This window comes from Triplophysa rosa, linkage group LG12 (assembly GCF_024868665.1).
Source record: "Triplophysa rosa linkage group LG12, Trosa_1v2, whole genome shotgun sequence".
In the NCBI taxonomy this organism is placed as follows: Eukaryota; Metazoa; Chordata; class Actinopteri; order Cypriniformes; family Nemacheilidae; genus Triplophysa; species Triplophysa rosa.
Genome location: NC_079901.1, coordinates 23,448,455 through 23,471,108, shown reverse-complemented (window position 1 = coordinate 23,471,108; position 22,654 = coordinate 23,448,455). Strand labels below are relative to the sequence as shown.

General features: G+C 37.9%; 1 protein-coding gene across 1 annotated transcript in view; it reads left to right on the top strand.

Annotated features, from left to right (window-relative positions):
• The first annotated feature begins 13,164 nt into the window (after positions 1-13,164).
• si (sucrase-isomaltase (alpha-glucosidase)) overlaps positions 13,165-22,654 on the top strand; it is a 37,183-nt gene continuing 27,693 nt past the window's right edge. The window contains exons 1-9 of the mRNA XM_057347657.1: positions 13,165-13,241; positions 14,652-14,775; positions 17,349-17,443; positions 17,544-17,664; positions 18,077-18,186; positions 18,289-18,440; positions 20,177-20,348; positions 21,660-21,759; positions 22,007-22,119. Of these exons, the coding sequence (XP_057203640.1) occupies positions 14,652-14,775; positions 17,349-17,443; positions 17,544-17,664; positions 18,077-18,186; positions 18,289-18,440; positions 20,177-20,348; positions 21,660-21,759; positions 22,007-22,119 (987 nt within the window). The 5' untranslated portion in view covers positions 13,165-13,241. The remainder of the gene's footprint in view (positions 13,242-14,651; positions 14,776-17,348; positions 17,444-17,543; positions 17,665-18,076; positions 18,187-18,288; positions 18,441-20,176; positions 20,349-21,659; positions 21,760-22,006; positions 22,120-22,654) is intronic.

The following is a 22,654-nucleotide window of genomic DNA, read 5'->3' as shown; positions in this document are numbered from 1 at the left end:
GAACCGTGCAATTCAATTTTTAACGAGAACCGTTAGACCATTACAGTGGCCATAGAGCGGCGAGGAACCATAAATGGTAACTTCATTGACCTGGATTTTCAACATACATTTTTTTTTTCTTTTAAGTCACAAAAGTTCAAAAGTCTTGTAATAACCTCCAATGACACTCCATGGGTTGAAATGTAGAATTTCTAAGTATTTCAATGAGTGCCCTATAAAGGGTTAAAAGCTGCCGAACTTATTTTTGTGAAATGTTTTGCTTGAAAAGTATGTGCAGTAGTGCCCAAAAAGTGAATATTCGCTTTTTGCTACAGTTTTCGAGAACAGCATCAGAATATGACTGTGAGGTGTGTGCTACAAGATGGAGAAAACACTAAACTTGGTTAAAAGCATCCACTTATTTTGATTATTATGATTATTTTACAAAATCATTTGGCAAAAGAGCAAACTACGATATATCTACTATATCAGGTGTATGTCTATTCTAATAAAAAATAAAAAACACAGGAAAATGTTTTATTCTGTTTTATCAGTTTCTAATATTTTGTTGATCTTCTGTTTTTTTACTTTAGTAGTCATTCTCCTGGGTCTTGACTCAATAATCTTTTGCTCCATAATTCTTCTCAAAGCTGAGTTACTATAGTTTTGTTTTTAGTTTTAATATCATTTTATTAATATTTTAAATTAGATTTTTTTTAGATTTTTAGTTGTTATGTTAATTTTAGTTTTTAGCAATGTTGTTATATTCTTTTGTCATTTTATTTATTTATTTTGTATGTTGCTATATAAGATTATTCTTTTTTATTATATATATTCTTTTTAATTTATTTCTGAGGCAAAATGTACAGTTTTCGTTTACTTTAAGTGTTTACATTAATTTATAGGCTAACATTTTATTTAATTTCAATAAATAATAATAATAATAATAATTTGTTACATTTATATAGTGCTTCTCTGGGCTTTACATGGAATGGGGAATCTCCTCAACCACCACCAATGTGCAGCATCCCACTGGATGATGTGACGGCATGCAGCCATATTGCGCCAGAAAGCCCACTACACACCATCTTATTGGTGGAGAGGAGACAGTGTTACAAGCCAAATAGTACATATGGGGATGACAGAACCGTTTTTAAAATTTTAATTTTAGTAAACTAAAATAACTTTGCTTCAGTTTACATTACAAACACAACTAACACTAAAATCAAAGATATTTCAATATACATTTAAAAATGGCAAAGATGTCAACTGTTGAGTTTTACTTCTTTTAAATGTTTTCACTTAATCTGATATATGTTAAATAACATTTAAACTTTTTCACACTTTCATCAAAGCAATCTTCTTTGTGAGTTTGATTCATGCAGTGGCTGTTTTTTTATATAGATAAGGTGATAGGACACTCAATAACGATATCTGAAAGTGATAGATCTTTAGTTGACAAGTCTTGATGAGCATTATTAGTATGTGTCACAGTTGTTTCATTAAAGACTGTAGTTTTGTTTCACAGCATGATGTTGTCACAACACTATGCAGATATCCGTCAATAGACTGTGTCCGTCTGTCAGGGTTGTGTCATGTTTTTTCCCAGCATGAATGTTGGCAGCAGGCTCCTGTTTATGATGGAGCATTTCCCAGCAATTTTGGGGGGCCAGCAAATGGATGAATCCCATCACAAAAGACCCGGTCACGTTTAAACCCAACCACAAATCCCCAAACCCAAAGAAAACATTTATTTGCTCAGAGGCTGGTTTTATGGCTCAGGAAATTTGATGGAGTTCTTGTGTTTTATTTATCAGCATAGTCTCAGATATTGCTCAGATAATGTAAAATCGAAACAAATCATTAAAATACAATAAGAATTTGAAAGTGTAAAATGAATGTGGATTGTAGAGGTAAAATAATCTGGAGTTGATGAATAATGTTCATATTGAGATCCTCGAAAATATTGATTTGACAAATCTGAGCTCAGTTTGAGACATTGCTGAGATTTCTTCGGAAACTTTAATGGAGAAATTCGTGAGATTTCTTATAGAAAAAGAAGGTAACACTTTAGTATAAGGACTAATTCTCACTATTAACTAGTTGCTTATTAGCATGCCTATTATTAGCATATTGGCTGTTTATAAGCATTTATAAAGCACATATTCTACATCCCTAATCCTACCCAATACCTAAACCTAACAACTACCTTACTAAGCAACAAATTAAGAGTTAACTAAGCAAAAGTCGTAGTTAATAGTTTACTAAAACCGAGAACTGGACCTTAAAATAAAGTGTGACCAAAAAGGGTAATCTGAGATGCAAGAGACTAGTGCGTAAATTTCCATTTGCTCTCCATTTAATAGCTGTCCATTGGTGTCTATGAGAAACAATTGAGATTAAAGTGACCACATCTGATTTTTGAGATGCCCTAATCAAAGTAAAGAAAAACTTTTTTTATGTATAATCTGGGCCTGGTCTTCATGGCAAATTTTTTCAACTCAGAACCCTGGAGATCAAAAACTCATTCCTTACTGAATCTGCATGGCTGAAGGAATCATTGAAGACTGGATTTTTTTATCATGGCCATGTTTAATCTGTCATTTAGTTCTCTGCCTCTCTCACTCTGTCTAAAGCCTGATGGGATCAGTCTGTGGACAGTGAGCGAATCAGTTGGGGTGATTCATGACTGCAGGCCGCCCCCTCTTACAGCCTTCCTCTGCTATCACCATCTCTCTCTCTCTCTCTCTCTCTCTCTCTCTCTCTACCATGACAGCAGGCTTTTCTGAGCGTGCTTGGACACAGTACACCAACATTTCCGATGCAGCCTGTGGCCATGGGGTCAGCCAAGCCCCCTCCCCAACCCCGGATTAGATCGTGCTCTGAGTGTCTGATCATCCTCTGTCAGCTCCAAACATTTGTGTGTGTGTGTTTCACTGTCCATCTGTTTCCCCCTTCCTCTGGTTCTCCTCACTTGTTGTTGGATGGATATATATACGTGTGTGTTTCAGCACACTGGTTTGTCTTTAGATATTTTGTCTGAGTTTTATGTTGTTGGTTGAATATATTTGTGTGTGTGTGTGTGTTATTATTGCAAATAAACAAAATGTGTTATTTTATTTTTGTAACATGTTGTCTCTCTCTCTCTCTCTCTCTCTCTCTCTCTCTCTCTCTCTCATTGGGTGTCTACAAATACCTGGAATTTGATTGTGTTTGATACAACATGTAACAGTAGTTTTTTATTCTACTTCTTAAGGACCAGAGGAATTGTGATATCTGAATCTGAAAGCGCGAAACAGCATGTTGCCATCTGGACCCTAGAAGCACTGAAGGTAAAACTAAACACAATGATACTGGGGTGTTATTTGGGGTTTCCAGGGTGTGGTTTTCAATTGAATGTGGCATTTGTGCAAGGAACATTTACCCATCCACATACAGTATTAAACAAAACAACAATGTATTGAATCTAACTTTTAGCTGGTGCCAGTTTGAGCTGTTGGCTGTTTCATGAGAAATGTCATTTGGCTTCCACAAAGGTAAAGAAAAGTGTGTTAAGTAACCTGCAATTGTATGTGTTAAACAAAGATGGTGATAGAGAGGCATTGCAGCCTAAACAAACAGAATCATCAATCATTATTAATGTAATCAATCCTGATAGATGAATTAAAAACGACATTATTTGTCCGAGCCATTTCTGTCCTCCTCTCTTCATATCCTGAGTCTCTTTGTGAAGGTTCGAGCTGAAGTGGGTCACTATAAATCGCTCTCAACACTGCATGTGAGTCACAGCTCACAAACAAACAACAGATCGCACGACGCCATTCATTGACAGATACGACTGCTGCGTTAATATTCCTCATGTGTCTGTGTGAGATAATGATATCGATCCTTTGTGTTCAGATCTTTTGACACTGATATGATGCTTCTGTCTGTCAGACACCGATGATATCTATAGATTATCACTGATATCAGATCAACGACAGAGCTGACTGCATGGGAAAATCTCCCGTGTGTAAAAGTGAGAGCAATCCGAGGTCATTTTAAGGTTATGAAACAAATTGTATGATGCAGTGTTATGTGTCACGGATTTGAGGGAAAGAACCCAATTGCAGGCAGGAGGTGGTGAAGGGGTTAACACAAATACTTTATTAACAAAACAAAACACCCTCGATGGGGAGAACTAAACTAAGAATACAAACAAAAACAAAAGACTTCCCACGTGGGGGCAAAACGAAAAGACTGGATCAAAAAATAAACCAACTGTAAACAATGACACAACGTCTTATAAAACACGGAAGGGTAACAAAGGCAGGGCAAGGTAATACACAAAGCTTACAATCACAGGCAAGGCAAGGAAGCAGGAACACGAGCAAACACGGAGACTTATACGAACAGGTAAGCACAACGAACGAGCACAGGACAATGAACACGAGGGCATTTTATAGGGAGGCTAACAAAGGAAGATAACAATGGGCAGGTGTGGGTAATGAGACACAGCAGGAAAGCTATACAGGGAACGAGAGGGGCGGGGCCAAAGACGAGACACGAGAAAGCACGTGGCATGTCAATAGTAAACAATGCCATGTCTTTCTCACACTAAACCTAAGGCTTTGTCATGACTCTGCCACAAGACCAAGAATAGACATGACATGATGAGGCAGAGTCATGACAGTTATGTAACAGCTATTTAAACCTCTCTATAAATCAAGTTCACAGCAACAGTTGTCTCAGTTCGATCTATTTTTAATTCTCAATGCTTTTTGGACAATTGAGGAATGTTTTTTTGAACTGTGAAAGAAAAACCTCTGAGCAACAACGTTCATTCTGTTGCCTGCATTTAATCCTCTATTTAAATCTAGAACCAATGTCATTTAAATATGCCCTGTTATGTTTACTGCATGTTATAAAATCTTCAGTTCTAGTCCTTTATTCTGATTGGTTGAGCCGCGTTCTAAGCCGTTAATAAATACCCGATTTGTAACTTCTAACCGCATTACATAGCCTAAGGTGGTGTTTAAATTAGTCCGTTGTCGTACGAAAACGGCGTTTTAAAACGATCCTCGTTATCACTGCTCCACTGTTGTTGCATCTGTGTTGCTTGGCCTTGCTACAGATAGGCCGTTTTATAAAAGCAATAATCCCCAAGAAGCAGTGGGTTACAATTGCATTTTATAACGTTCTGTGGTGTGACTAACAACGCCCCTTACCTGGTATAAAATGCACTGTAAAACACTGCTTTGAGGGGCTTATTGCTTTATTAGAACAGCAGAGACAGATAATATTTGAGACGATGTTTGAGAAAAATCAAACACTTGATTAATGACTCTAGACAAACATTTGAAGAAAAATAGTTTTCGATTACTTCCTGGAGAGATTGCTGTCTGTGTGTCTGTGTGTGTGTGTGTGCGCGTGTGTGTGTGTGTGCGTGTGCAGAAACAGTGTGTGAGATGTAAGTTCTTCTCGCGTGTATTCCTTCATTGTGAGACTAGTAAAGGACATAATTAGCTGTCAGACTTTATTACTGAACTCAGCGAGAGCAGATAAACACAGGAGAAGAGCTTACAACACAGACACACACATGCACGCACGCACGCACACACACACACACACACACACACACACACACACACACACACACACACACACACACACAAGAAGAGCTCATACCACCCGCACTCACACATACACACAAGAAGACTCACTATTCGTACACTATTTACTAAAATACACAAAGCGGACATATAAATCATTAGAAGTATAAGTGACCAAACAGATCTCATCCCCCATTGACTGCCATAGTATTTATTTTCCCTACTCTATGCCAGTTAATGGGAACTGAGATCTGTTTGGTTACTGACATTCTTCCAAATATCTTCCTTTGTGTTCAGCAGAACAAAGAAATGTATACATTTGGAACAATCTGAGGGTGAATACTAACCAGTGTTGGGTGTAACTAGTTACTAAGTAATTAGCTACTGTAATTTAATTACTTTTCCCTTGAAAAAGTAAAGTAAGGGATTACTCTTATTTATCTGTAAATTAATTACAGTTACTTCTGATGTAATTAAACTAAATACTGTGTGTAATATGTGTGTTCAATAGTGGAATTGACATCAAAATTCAAAGTCTAACTTTAAAATCTGTGCTTTAATGTATAATTCTCACATTTGTAATACTTTGGTCAGTTAATAAGAGTATTTTACGTAGTTTAATATTATTTATTTGAATGAATTCAAAGAGCCGTTTCATGTCTATCCTTCAATCACTTAACTAATCAAGGTTGATGTAGGATATAGAAAGTAATTAGTAATAAGTAATTAAATACTTTTTGGAGAGAGTCATTTGTACAGTAAACTAATTACACTATTTAATATGTAATTAGTAACTAGTAATTGATTACTTTTTCAGAGTAACTTACCCAACACTGATACTAAATGATGAGAATTTTTAGTTTTGGGTGGAGTATCCCTTGAATAAATTTTGTGAAAGAATGGGTTGTTCATGTAAGCTAATGCTCATATTAACAAATGCAACCTTACTGTAAAGTATCATTGCTGTCATTATCAGTGATCTCAAGAGTAGAGTTCTCTCTCTGTGACTTTTGCCCACCGCAGCTTCACCTGATCGTGCACATTGAGTCTGATAATTATTAAACCTGATCCTTTCTCTCTCACCCTCAATCTAGCTCTTTCTATCAAGATCTATCAGCTGCATTTATTTCACTCATAAAGAGCGGTAAGAGACGTCATGTAAATGTGATCTGATTCATTACACAGTTAAGGGGACGAAGTTCAAGATCAGACTTTAAAATTTAGATTTAGATTTTAGATTCAATTTATTGTCATTGCACATGTACAAGTACAAGGCAACGAAATGTGACCTCTGCGTTTAACCCATCCAGAGAGTAGTGAACACACGTACCCCCGGAGCAGTGGGCAGCTATCACTGCAGCGCCCGGGGAGCAAGTAGGGGTAAGGTGCCTTGCTCAAGGGCACCTCAGTTGTTACCCGCCGGCCCTGGGAATCGAACCGGCAACCTTCTGGTCATGAGTCCGACTCTCTAACCATTAGGCCACAACTGCCCTGAATGTGAAGGAGTTTATGGATTGTTATGAAAGCATAAATAACACACGTTAAGGCGTGCGTTATTGTTATTATTATGTCAGTAACGGAAATAATGAGGTGTTTACGTGATGGACAGGCCTGATGTTTGGAAATAGGGTGCCATTAACATGTCAAGTATGTGGTAAACATAGATTACTTGTTCGGGCAATTGATTATTATCATTAATTGATTATAATTATCATTGCAGAGATTGTTCTGAAGACGTTCTCTCATACAGAAGTCTCCATGGTCTTTGGGAAGGAAGTACTATGAGGTAAATAAAAACTTCCATGATATTCTGATGGATATGGTTTGGGTTGCCTGTTCTGTGTCTTATGTTTATTAAAGGTTTTTATTAAAATTGATACAAAATATAGAAATAGTAGTAATTTTGGGTGAAGTATGCATCTCTGATAATTATAAAGCAAAAATAGGGCTGTCACAATAAGATAATTTTACTTCACGATTATTGTGGCCAAAATAATTTGCAATAATGATATCAGCACCACCATTTTTATGATAAAATCACCATTTACTGTTTCAGAACATCAACCAGATACTGATGCTGAATTCTTTACAATATTATCATATAGTATTAACAAAATATCAATACTGGTATACAGTGACACCCCGAAGCAATAATGCAGAGTACAGTTTTATAATGGTCTCATCTTCCTCTCATAATTCTCATGTGGATTCTCCGTGCTCAACACACTTTGGCAGAATTTGTGAATTTGTGCACTGCTCTCAATTTTGCTTTCGTATCGCATCCATTTCCCCACGGCCTGCTCCAAATCTGTTCTCTCACACATGGGCCAGCAGCTCCAATCCAATTGCGGTACCTGAAACAAGAACTGGCAATTCAATCCCGAGGTATTGATTCCTTCGGTCGGGACCGGCTCTCAGCTGCGATGCTGCGTGCGTTGCTCTAAACCTGATATGGCCGTCAAATGCTGACTGCAGGCGTACAGACACATCTGGAGAAATCACCGCGCTGGCTCTGGAGAAAGTGTGATGCTGTCTGCTGGGGAACGGATTGGAGCGGTATCCTCACGCACAGCAGTTTTTGGCATGGTTTGGGGAAGCTAGTCTAAGAGTTCGCTGTAGTTTAGAGTACTGAAACATGAAATGGACTGTGCAGGTAAGGCCAAGACCAACACCATCTCACGGCAAAAACGTAACTGTTATATTCTCAACTTTATTTATATAGCGCTTTTTACCATTTTCATTGTTACAAGCAGCTGTACATAAGACATATTGACTATAAGCAAAACAATTAAAGTTATACCTGTAAAAACAAGAAAAAGGTGAAAACACATAAGTCAGACATACCCACATACAAAACACTCCACACACACAATATGCACACGTACTAACACACATAGACATAGGCACACACACGGACGCTCACACATGCACACGCACACACACACACACACACACACGCACACACTGCACACACCACACACGCACCACACACACACACACACACACACACACACACACACACACACACACACACACACACACACACACACACACACACACACACACACACACANCACACACACACACACACACACACCACGACACACACACACGCACACACACAAAGCACAACATCACCCACACCCACAGACACACCACACACACGACCCCGCACACACACAGCACACACACACACACACCACACCACACACAACATCGCACGCACGCCACGCACAGTGAAAGCACACATTTAGGATAAAGTAGAGAGAAACACAGGTCAAATATAACAGACTATAAATACCTATATGCAATATTAATTAAGTAAAACTTAAAAATTCTAAGAGCAGCCCCCCGGCCAGGCAAATAGTGCAAAAACAGTATGCAAAGGTGGCGAGGAACCCAAAACTCCAATCGAGAAAAAACCTCAGGAGAACCCAGGCCCAACCAAGGGGATTCCAGTTCCCCTCTGGCAAAAGCTGTGCCTCTGCACAAGCTCACACAGAGCTTGCACAACAAGGCTAAATAAAAATAAATAAACTTACTAATAAGGTAAATTATAGTTTAAGATTATCATTAATAATCTAATAGCATTTGAAATTTTGTGGTGAAGACGTGTCAGTGACCGCGTCCTTCTTATCCAGCTCTATCATCTCAGCTCTTGTCAGGTCGCCGCTTCCCATTCTCCGCTCTACCATCAGGTCGGCCATGAACTGCATCCTGCTCGACTGTGGTAACCTTGGAACAATGAGACAAGACTGGCTGAGAGTAGAGTACTGTTCTGTACTCTTTGATGCAACAAGTACATCAGTTGTGTTTTTGGTTCCGGTTGATCTAACTAATGCAGCCTAAACCCTCAAGATTTATATTATGGAAGAGTAGTGTATGCAAGATTAAAAAGATGCGTCTTTAGTCTAGATTTAAACTGACAGAGTGTGTCTGCCTCCCGGACAGTGCAGGGAAGACTATTCCAAAGTTTAGGCGCTAGATAGGAAAAGGATCTACCACCTGCACTTGATTTTGAAATTCTAGGTATTACCAACTGACAGGACGCCTGAGAGCGTAATGCACGTGAAGGACTGTAATACAAAAGGAGTTCATTCAAGTACTGAGGAGCTAAACCATGTAGGGCTTTATAGGTAATAAGCAAGATTTTAAAGTTAACGCGATGCTTTATAGGTAACCAGTGCAAGGTTGACAGAACCGGGCTAATATGTTCATACTTTTTTGTACGTGTAAGAACTCGAGCTGCCGCGTTTTGGACCAGATGGAGTTTTTGTAATAAGCCTGCAGGGCAACCACCTAACAGTGCATTACAATAATCTAGTCTTGATGTCATGAATGCATGAATTAACTTCTCTGCATCTGACAGTGACAGCATATGACATGGTTTAGATATATGCTTAAGATGGAAAAACACAATTTTACAGGTGTTGGCGACGTGGCTCTCAAATGACAGATTACTATCGAATAGAACACCAAGATTCTTTGCTGACGACGAGGGTTTTATGCAACATCCGTCAATAGTTAAACAGTATTCTTGGTTGTTACTTATAGCAGTTTTCGGTCCAATAAGTAACACTTCAGTTTTGTCCGAGTTCAGTAATAAGAAGTTGTTACTCATCCAGTTTTTTATATCGACTATGCATTCCATTAATCGATGGAACTGCTGTGTTTCATGAGGCTTCGAGGAAATATAAAGTTGAGTATCATCAGCAGTGAAAAGCTAACTCCGTGTCGCTTTGTTATATCTCCTAGAGGTAGCATGTATAATGCGAAGAGCAGAGGCCCTAAGACTGAGCCCTGTGGTACACCGTACTGGACTTGCAATTTGCGTGACACCTCATTGTTTATTGCTACAAATTGAAAACGGTCAGATAAATAAGATTTAAACCATTTCAAAGCTATTCCCTTAATGCCGACGTAATTTTCGAGTCTATGTAGGAGTGTGCTGTGGTCAATGGTGTCGAATGCAGCACTAAGGTCTAGACTTCTGGGAAATGCTAAAAGAGTTATTGTAAAGTGCTGCGACACCTCCCCCTCTGACTTTTAGACGAGGCTCATGTTTATAATAATAATCTTGGGGGACAGATTCATTTAAAGTAATAAAAGCATCTGGTTTTAGCCATGTTTCTGTCAAACAGAGCATGTCTACTTTATGATCTGTTATCATATCGTTAACAAAAAGTGCTTTATTAGAGAGAGATCTAATATTTAGCAATCTGAGTCGTAACAGTTGATTATCTGTATTTTGTTCATGTTTAATTTGTTTAACATTTATTCAATTACTTTCAAGAGGTTTACGCATTATTTTATGTTTGCTAATCCGGGGGACAGACACAGTCTCTATTTTATGATGTTCGGGAGAAGGGATTATTACATGTTGTACATTTTGTGTATTCTGCGACGTGAGACGGCAAGAAGACAGTTGGTTAAGTCATTCTGTCTGCTTCCTGACCTTAGTCCCAGTGAGTCAAGCTTTAGCATTATTAAGACTTTTTGCCATATTCTAGACAGGAGGGAAGCCCCAGCCCAGGAGGGATGGAGACCGAGCTGTGTGCGCTAACGTTGCTCACATCCAAAGTGTTTTCTATGGTCCTTACACTCTTACTATCCTCAGATAAAGATTGGATGCGAGACTCTAATTCTAAGATCTTCTCTGTCAGCCTAACTATTTCCCTGCATTTATCGCATATAAATGTGGCTAATTTTATTGGTACATTTTAGTAAGATTTGCTTTTGCGCCAGTGACGTTATGGGTTAGGGGCGTGGTTAGGGATGGGACTTCAGTATTGATTTTTTTAGTAATATAGTACGTTTTTGCACGATTCACAAAGTATGAAAATAGTTACAAACTCCCGTAAAACTGGGATGCTTTTTTGAATTGATCTCTGATCTCTAGTCCACTGATGGTGTTATTGATGTGTTATTATCTTGTGCTGTGCATAATTTATTCACACACTCTTTAAAGTCAACATGAACAAGCCATCCATGAGATTAAATAGCAAATGGAAACGTCTACTTGAGTCTCATCTGTGTCTCAGATATTTCTCATGAGAAAAGGTCTTTGCACATACAGTCCGAAATTTTCTTATGCGTTTTTTCATATTTGGCGCTCGTTTGTACAGTGTCTCTGAATCGTCAAAATGCCTCTCAAAATGCTTGCTACGGATGCGGAAAATGCAGAAAATCGAACCCGGTCTGAATTTTTTTTTTTAATTAAATTTCGGACTCAATGTGCAATGTGCCTAAAGAGAGGAACTCTCTTTTTATTTCTCTTAAGCAATTTTAAGAGAAACATCTGACTCTAAGCTGATACACGTAAATGAAACACAACTGAGAACTTCATCAGATCTCCTTATCTATGAAAGAGCAACATAACACATAACACATAACATGTTCCGCTAGGTTGTCCACGTGAGAAGCCTGGTCTCAGACACGCCGTTTCAATTGTAAATACATCAAAAATTCAAACTGAAAATGGTTTTGACTGTCTACGAAACTCTTGAAAAAGCTTACAATAGGAGAAGATTTGGTCACATTCCCGCAACTAATTTCAATCTCCGGGAGAGTTAATGTTTGATGCCGCTCACAGGCACATCTCATTCCTCTGGGGTCAAGGGTCAATCCTCAGACCGTAAAACAATCCAACTTAATAAAGTTTTAAAGAGACCCATAAATGACACGTGTAATTACTTCATTAAGCTGTACGGGTTTAGTCTGTCTCTAAGCTCTGCGTCAAACTCGGCACTAAAAGAAAATCAATCGTTTCAGGCTTAAATCTAAACGTCTTATGAAACCCGTCTTTACTGATTGCTGCTTTGAAGCGTTTTGAAAGAGTGCAAGCAATATTTTAGAAGCAGAAAAAATCTTGCAAAATAGTTTTTATTCAATACAGATGTAGGAGTTAGACATTCTGCACCTGCAATGATGTTCGTTTAATGGCTGGGATTGTAAAATGTGGTTGTGGATTTTTGGTAACACCTTATTCAGTTTTTTTGGTTACCATTAACTGATGTTAATGAGAATTTTACTATATATATTTTTTAATGCGTTTATTTTGTTAGGACAGTAAAGACGTGACAGGAAAGTAAAGGCAGAGGACCTTGAGGCAGGATTTGGACTTGTGTCGCCGGAGACACAGTTGCACCATATGTTGAAGCGCTGCCCATATAAGGCTCCAACACTATACATTTAGTTTAATCATTTTAAAATGATTTTTAGTCATTATTATAGAAATCACATTTATAAATGAAGAAGTTAGTGTCACAAACATGCTTAGATGTATGTAGAAATGTTACCTGTCTCATTATACATTCAAACTTTTCATTATAACGCTGGATCCATGTCTCCATTACAGTTATTTCAGACGGATTAGAAGAAATGCTTAGTCATGTCTTACACAAGCAGCACTACAGGAAAAATAACATCTGGTAGAGTTATTGTCTGTGAATGATTCTTGTGTGGGATACAGAGAGCGTTGTGTTGAGCGGTACCCTTGCATAACCCCAACCTTTGGTAGGAACCCATCATCGTAAAACTGTAAAACACAGACACACCTACTGAGTGTTTTTATTCTTTCCTTCACAACATAAGAGTGAAGAGCCATCTGTTCTCTTGCAGTGTGCTGCTGTGACTTCACATAAAAACTGAACCAAACAACAGCGTCTGAAGGTAAGAGAAATCATCACCTGCTTTACTACAAAAACATTTACATTTAGATTTTCATTATGCTTCATGTTTATTCTCAGAAATGACCGTAAAATAATTTTGTGTGAATGTAGAGTTTGTTCATAACTAGTACTTCAGTGTATTTTCACGGGAGCATTTCAGTTACAGCATTTCTATATTGCAATTCAATGTGATGCAAAAAAACATTGACCTATGCAGGATTTTGGCCCTTTTATCCAATAAAACATCTAAGCATCTTTAAAGCAACACACATTTTCTTTATGAACCAAATTGTGTATGATATTAAGTTTTAAACAGTGATCTTTCCCCGACCTAACCTTTCTATAATTGTGTACGATTTATGCTCGACACTAGAGGAAAACAAATTGCCAATGGGGTAAGAAAATAAACCTAATTTGTATAATCTGTGAAAGTCTTACTACTTTATGCTGTTTTCCTTCTCAAGTAAATTAATCTTGTTTTAAATGTTTGGATGGTTTTGTTTTTCTCAATTCGAAACAGAAATACTGATTAAGAAAATATATTTTGTGTTTTTTTAGCAACTACATACTGTAAACTCACAGTAGATGTATAATCACATTTGTTATTTTAGTTTGGTGTCATTTCTGGTGGTGCAATAACACATTTAGATGTTATGTTTTCAATGGCCAAAGAGTTTAAGAATGAACAAAATATCAATTTTTGGTTCCTCAAAGAGTCGTTTACTCAAAGACACTTTTTTATAACCTAAAGAATCTTTTTACACTACAAAGAAGCTTTAGTGAAACAGAAAGGATGGTAATGGTTCTTTACTGAACCATTAGGCCAAAAATGGTTCTTGTATGGCATCGTGAAGCACCTTTTTTAAGAGTGAAGATAATATGAAGAATGGACAGTGTTCTCTATACACTGATATCTAGCAGATAAAAAGGAAAACAGATTTTTACTGATAAAAACTGTGACAATTCAGATAACAGAAACCATGAAGAGGATAAACATTGAACAATAACACTCACATTTGATGTGGTTTTGACCATATAATCTCATGTTTTGTCTGGTTATCAGTAGTCGACATTGTTATTGATGGATATTTCATGGATGTTAGCTCAAAGATGTTGAAACAATTGAATATAAAAGTGAAAAATCTTTTACACATTAGCATGTGGATTTCATACTCAAAAACACAAAAAATGATGTTTGTGTTCACTCAACAACCATATATTTATAGTGAGAGATGGCTTAGACACTCATCCTCATACATACATACACAAACAAACAAACACAAACAATAATTTAGATTTATTCATGTCGTGGTCCAGACTCATGCAAGGACACTGTATGTCAAACACATGGAGGAAGATGAATTATGGGACACCTCCTGTTGTTTACACAGTCTCTATATGTGTTGATCAGATGGGAAAGCGGCGCTTTTCAGGGTTGGAGGTCACCCTGATGGTGATGTTTACATTGGTGCTGGCGGTCGCCGTGGCGCTGGTCATTTTTCTTGCCCTTGGGGAGCCAGCAGTCATCAAGGAAGGTGGGTAAAGAAACGCTGATATTAAACCTGATATTGTAAAATGAAAAACTCACGCAGAGACACAAACATGCACGTTTTAAGTCTACAGGGAGAAAAACACATTTGGATGTTGGACCCCTGCAGCAAGAGTTTGACTACAGTTGACTTCTTGGTTATATTCGTTACGCTGTGACTTCAAAAAACAAAATCCAAAGATATACGTGTGCTGTAATTTTAAATATGCTAGTCTTTTACAAACATTGAATTGATTTAACTGTATTAAATACATTTTAACTCAAAATTAGCAAGATGCCTAATAGAATCAATGAATCAATTAAGGGTTAAATCATCTAAAGTGGCAAAATGCAAAAATGACAATATCTGTTAAAAGCAAAGTGGTGAAATTTGTAGCGAAAAAAATAAATTCTATGTACTGTACACGTGCGATAATTCCCATCTTTAAAACGCATGCATTTATTTAAAACACATTGGACAAGGTTTACTAACAGCTTGCGGCAGCGCAAACGTCTCTTTTGGCGTAAAAAAACTACTGTCGATAATGGTATTTACTAAAGACATGCAGTGAACATTAGTGCTGAAAAGGTGTGGACACGGCTGTTTTTGCGACTGACTTTATTGCATATGCATTAGTTGGTGCTTCCTATTCAGACGTAAACTTTATGGGAGACGAGTATTTAAATGAATCACGCAACGTGATTTACTAAGGTTCGCGCTCATCATTGCACTGGTATTTGCGTCATTATTTAACGCCCCAAAAAATGCATGTCTTAAACCCTGCCAAATTTGCGTTGCTCTTGGAAGATTGCATTGGTCGTTATGAGATATTACGTTTGTGTTTTTTAATGTGCGCCTCTTTAGGAAATCGCTGAAATTTCCACTCCAATCTGAGATTTTTTTAATTGCGCTCTAGCGCTATTTTGCCATCCCGTTGTCATGCGAGGACATACTGCATAGCAGGAATAACCACAATCTAAGGTCTTGGTTGGATATTAGAGACAAATTATTACTTCAAGAAAGTGTTTGTTGTGGACCTAGGGCAGATATACTGTCCTGTGGGACTACAGCTCCCGAGCAGTAGTTTATTAAAGATAAAAACACAAAGTCTGCCTAGTCAAGGACAGCAAGAAATGTGAGTCTTTGATGTTCCACTAAAGCATAAAGAATCCGTCCGCACTGATAGTTATCAAGGACACCCAGCAGTGAGAAATCCAAAAGCAGAGGAAGTGAACGACTCACACAGGGACTAACAACTCAAGCACGCTCAGACGGGATTAGTATGACAGCTGCCACTCTCAATTTCAATTTAGTGCCTTGACGTCGGTCAAGTGGTTTATATCTAAAAGCAGCAAATTGATTCCAAGACAACTGGTTTGGGTGGGGGCGACGTCTCTGTGGTTTTAGACGACCTTGTTTTAGGAGCACAGGGAACTGATGGAGATCGAGGTACAAAACGAGAAGTAGATTTTGGGAATATATTGCATATGACAGGCTGCAGTCTGTTACTTTGTCTCTATTGTGCCGTCTTTGTTTAAAACTGCAGGTTACTTTACGCATCGACATGTGATAAAGTCAAATATCTATGAAACTGTACCTGAAAGCTTACTTTTAAAATCATTATTGTAAGCTTTCTGTTAAATCTGTCCATAAACCAAGATATAAATGTAAAGTGAGGATGGAATATCATGATAAAAATATTGCACTATATAAATGCATGGTTTTAAAGTGTAATATTTGTGTGATTATGCAATACATGCCGTGCATTTCAAAAATCCTGACCGTGTATATTTTTGCTGGTTATATATTCAAGCAAGAAGCTACAAGAGGAATGTTTCAGTAATTTGAAGTGCTATGAAATTGGTGACAACAGCAAAATAATGCAATGTCCTTGAATTTACCTTAGGTAAAAAGTAAAAATTGAAGCAAGCAGGATTACCTTTGCCAGGGTGAATTGATAACAAGACCATGGTAAATTGGGGTTACTACATTTAAAAATAACTCTGGATTGTTTTAACCTATGGTTGGGTGAAATATGGACAAACCCAACCCTACGAAAATGTCCATATTTGACCTACTGTCGGGCATACCAAAAGAATTGAACAATGCTATCATGATAGTTATTAAAATGTTTTAATGAACACATAGTACTATCAGAAATTCATCTTTAATTTGGTTTATTTTGTGTTTTCTCTTTTTGGCAAACAAATCACTCTTAGAGATTAGAAAGAGAGTTTGCAGCCATTGTGGCTCTAAAGGCAAAACTTTAAACAGGTGTTGAATTGTATTTACGATATTATCGTGTGTGAGAACATGGTATCGATAATCATGTTTTTCTATTTTGTGGTTATTTTCAATATTGTGACGCCCCTTATTTAACCCAACCATATGTTGAAACAGCCCAGCATTTTTAAGAGTTTATGGTTTTAATACAAAAAACAAAACAAAAAATGGCCAATATGTTACACTTTCTAAAAGAGTTTGTAATATTATGTATTTTTTCACGATGTAAAGTGACCAGTCATTGCGTAATCTCTTACAATATACTGTAACACAATGTTTATTTTCTATGTGTCCAGAATCAGGCTCAAATCCAGACCCGATCGTTCCGGAGTGCCCCAATATTCCTCAGGGAGAGAGAGTGGACTGTTTCCCAGACGCGGGTGCTTCCCAGGTAAACAAAAAATCCCCAATCGAATCTTGTAAATCTGTATCAAAGAACATTTCATACAATCTCCCAGCATGCATTGCTCAGACGTCTTGTGAATCTTCAGCAAAAATGTTTGGCGAGAGGATGCTGTTGGCGTCCCCTGGATGAGGCCAACATCCCCTGGTGTTTCTTCTCTAAAAACCACGGCTACACTGTGGTCAGCGAGCACAAGCCGGATAGCACACGTGAGTTTGGTTTGCTTGCTGTAATAAAGCATTATAATACATAATACATTGTAGAGTGTGGCACTGCAGATAAGAGGTGGTGTGAGCTTTTATGAAAGTGCAATGAGCCGGTTGTAATGAGTTTTTTTTTTGGCAGTTGTGTCCATAAGCAATCACCATTGTGCCTTTGTTCAAGGCCACATTTGGAGAGATGGAATGAATTTATGGTGACATAACCATTATAAACCATATCTAGGAATAAACAATCAGAGAGACTTGGAACATTTGGAGGCAACACAAGCAAAATCCTTTTATGATTTCTTTTAAAACAAATCTTGTTTCCATTTTTTGGAAAGTGTGCAACTGAGCATGCAGCACAAAGAGTAAACAACATAACAAGACCTCATGAAAGAACATGTTAATTTTGCTTTAGATATTGAGGCCAGGCTGCAACGAATGAACGCCCCGTCCCTGTTTGGAGCTGATATTGAAGAGCTGACCTTCCAGGCTGAAATGCAGACAGAAAATCGCCTTCGATTTAAGGTCTGGTTACACTCACGCAGACGAACACAAATAGCCACGCCATCATGAACACGTGCACATCAGTGTAAACTAATTCTGTGCAACCGTCTCTTTGCTTTTCAGATCACTGACGCAAAGCAAAGCAGGTTCGAGGTTCCTCATGAACACGTGAAACCCCCCTCCGGCCCTCCCACCAGACCCCTGAATTATGAACTGGAGTTAATCCAGAAACCTTTTGGGCTAAGGGTTTGGAGGACATCTCCCCGAAAAGTCGTGTGAGTGTCTTTTGTTTGTTTTAGTCTTTTTTGTCATGGTCCTGCATTCTTGGTTCTGTATTTCTAGTCATGTGGCAGGATCGGGACGGAGCCCTTAGGTTCTATGTGAGAAAGCCATGAGTTGTTTGTTTTGACAGCTCATGTGTTTTCTCATGTCTTGTCATTGGCCCCGCCCCTCTCGTTTCATGTATTGCTTCCCTGCCGTGTCTAATGTTTCCCACCTGCCCTGTGTCATTATCCCTCATTTGTCTTGCCTTTAAATAGTCCTCTTGTTTCATTGTCTAGTTGCTCGTGTATTACGTTCTGAATGTATGTATATGGTTCTTGTCTGTATGCTTGCCTGTGCCTCATGTTGCCGTCTTCCTGTCATAGTAAGTGTTAGTTTAGTCTATGTCAAGTATTGTCTAGTTTAGTGTGTAGTTAGTTTACGTCCCTTTTTACTCTTATTATTATCCTGTCTTGTTTACACCCCCTCGTGGGTTTTTGTTTTGTTTTATTTTGTTAAATAAAATCTCTGTTAACCCCTTCACTGCCGCTGCCTGCATCTGGGTTCTTCCTCCACTCCACAATCTTGACACTTTTTCACATGAAGACGTTGACTCGATAGAAGCTACCGTAAATGCATTAGTATCCTTGCAAAAAATACTTTGCTTCAGTGAGGGCACCAGATAGTTAATACTACATTTTAAACATCTACATTTTTTATCGTTTGATCCATTTAGTTTGCATTAACCAGTACTGCAAATACAATAAACTTAAAGTCCCCATGAATCGGAAGTTGCCATCGTTTTTACTTCCGTATTCTGACGCATTTCCGAGTAAAAAAGGAATTTCAAAGGAGAAAATTAGTGGGCGTGGCTTGTGTTTTTCCCTGCGAATTGATTGGATGTATAAAAACAGCCGTTGCATTTTGAAATGAAACTGGCAGCAGACTGACAGTTGAAGGGGAGGAGTTAACAGATGCTCCGGCCAAGCCGTCTAATTTACCTAATTGCAAATGAATAGTCATTTCAGGGCAAAAGTGCATTCTCAGATTTTAACTGAAGATTATGAGGGTACATGAATTTTAAAAAGAAAATGACCCACATTGATAAGCTATTTACTATAAACGCTGCAATATTTCATGAAAAAATATTGTCATTTTTAATTTCACTGGGACTTTAAAAATTGTTTTTCCCAGCTCCGTTTCACATTTAACAAAAGCAATTTGTGACTCATTTGAGAAGATTACCTAATATTATACTTTTACCTTTATCGTTAAGACCATCATCATTCTCTGTGTATTGCAAAACAGTTTTTCTTTCAGCATGATTCAGTAATCTTTAATCTGTTGGCTGGACTCTTGGCATTTATGAATTAAAAACCTAATAATGACTTTACAAATCAAGCACACGAACAGTTAAGAACCTTTGGAATGTATACTGTATATTATAATGTAATAAGTTAATTAATCTTTTCTGCACTGCTTTTATAATCTTTTGGAAGTACACAGCTTTAAATATAGAAGTAATATAACTTGAGATATTGAGAACATGGTCATTTTCTTTACAGTAAGGGATGGTTTAAAGTCGATGATCTTGAGATTGTGTATGTGTGCTTTCTAAGTAAATAAGTCTTTAGTTTTTTCCACATGATTGCCATCTAAGGAGTGAATCAAAGTATGGGTACAACAAAGTTTGGTTAACATAAAAACATGCTGCAAGTACAATGAATGTTTCTTTATCTTTGTCTGTCAGGTTCGACACAACCATCGGGCCGCTGGTTTTTGCTGATCAGTATCTTCAACTCTCCGCTAAACTCCCATCCCACAATATTTATGGGCTTGGAGAGCACGTGCATCAGAACTTCCGACATGACACAAACTGGAGAACCTGGCCTCTCTTCACGAGAGATGCTTTTCCCAACGGCGTAAGTACAGTCTACACAGAGGAGCCCAAAAGTCTGAAACCACTAGTGAAAATGCTTTTACATTGCATTATTTAATATAAAACCTTTCATAACAAATTATATTTTCAGAATAACAATGAAAATTGAGTGTAAAATGTATGCAAAACCTGCTCGTGTCATCCCATAATGATAACAAAAACGTTCCAAATAGCTTCTTGTGCGCTTCAGCGGTGCATCACAAATATGTCACATTTGGTTTGTTACCTAAAATCATAGTGCATGTTAAATACTTCTTATTTTGAGCCATAACCTTTTCTTAGAAATCCTTAAAGGGATAGTTCACCCCCCAAAAAACTGTCATCATTTATTCACTCTCTTGTCATTTTAGAGGGATAGTTCACCTAAAAATGAAAATTATGTCATCTTTTACTTACCCTCATGTAATTTTATACCTGTATGAATTACTTCATTCTAGAGAACGATATTTGAAATAATTTTAGGAACTTTCAGGTTCATCACTGACCACCATAGTAGGAAAAATTAAATGGTACTCAAAGATGCCCCAGAACTGTTTGTTTTCCTAAATTCTTCAAAATATCTAATTTTGTGTTCAACAGAACCAAAAAAAAAAACAATATTACTACTGTGTAGCGGATGATGTCCCAGAACTGAAAATTGCCAACATTCTTCCAAATATCTTTGTCTGTGTTCATACACAGACATTTATACAGGTTTAAAACAACCTGAGGGTGAGTAAACAAAGACAGAATTTTCATTTTTGGGTGAACTGACCCTTCAAACCTGTATGACAGTTTTTCATCCGCAGGACACAAACGGAGATATTTTGAAGAATGTTGGTAACCGAACAATGGCGGTACCCATTGACTTGCATTGGTTTTGTGTCCATACACTAGAAATGAATACCGCCATTGTTCGGCCACCAACATTTTTCAAAATATCTTCTTTAGTGTTCTGCGGAAAAAAAAAGAAAGTCATACAGTTTTAGTTGACAAGACGCTAAGTAAACGATGACAGAATTTTCAATTTTGGGTGAACTATCCCTTTAAACCTTAATTTTATTCCCAGTTTACAAAATGTGAAAAAGCAAAGAAAATGAGAGATTGTCTATGTGGTCTTAGAATTTTGCAACACTGTAGAACATTTACTCTAAGCACACGCAAAGTCTTCAATATTTTCACCATCTCAGCACCTGCGAGATCACTTTTTATGTACGCTTGGCCAAAGTTCATGTTTGTGTTGTCTTTTTGTAATAAATGTCTGAAAGTGTCTCATTAAGCGGTTGAAATGTTCTCCTCCCGTTTCTTTTCTCAGGGCACACACAACCTCTATGGCCACTACCCCTACTTCACATGTTTGGAAGATGAGAGTGGAAAATCTTTAGGCGTTTTCCTCATGAACAGCAATGCTATGGGTAAAAAACCCCACCAGTCGCTCTTGAGTAGCTTGTTATGCCATTTTGTTGGCATTTTTGCGCATTGCTGGTCACAAACATGAGACTTGCCGTAGGCTGAAGTCATAATCTTTTATAATATGATTTGTGATGTCTGTGTAGCCCGTGCTGTGTGTGTGTATTTGGCAAGGCTGCTTTTGTTAAAGGTTAGGGAATTAAAGCAATTTATGTTGTTTACTGCATGCCTGTCTGTCCATGTCTGTGACAGAGGTAACGCTGCAGCCCGCTCCAGCCGTGACCTTCCGCACCATCGGAGGGGTTTTGGACTTTTACATCCTTGTTGGAGACACACCAGAGGCAGTCGTGGACGAGTTCACGAAGGTGAGCGTTGATTCCCAATATAAAAAGAAACGTTAGAGACGCTTGAGTGATGGAAATGGCCGTTTCATGTTGGAGGTGAGTCCGGGCGGACGCACATGTTCCTACAAGTGTGCAGTGGGGTTTTTCCCTAGAGATCCTTTTACTTCTATCACAAGTAAAAAAAACGTATGTTTATGTTTATGCATATTCTGCTTTGTGGTGTAGAAAAGAGTGAAGTGCATACAGCGGCCCCAAAGGTATTTGGACACTTGAGACACACTTTAAAATGTATTAGTGTGACACACACTAAACATCATATTGACACCCGTTAGGAAAAAGCGAATGCAATTTCGTCTCAGACGAGTGAAGTTGGTTCAGAGTTAAAACTTAAACAACATTTGTTAGCAGATGCCACTTGCTTTGATATTTTGTAATCCAATGCAATGACATTCAGATGTACACAAGAGTGTCCCTGTTGAAAAGAACAGCTGGGTAAGGTATGTTTTGATGCTGGTTTGCACTTGTTTAAGATGGTCAAATGCTGGTTTAAGATGGT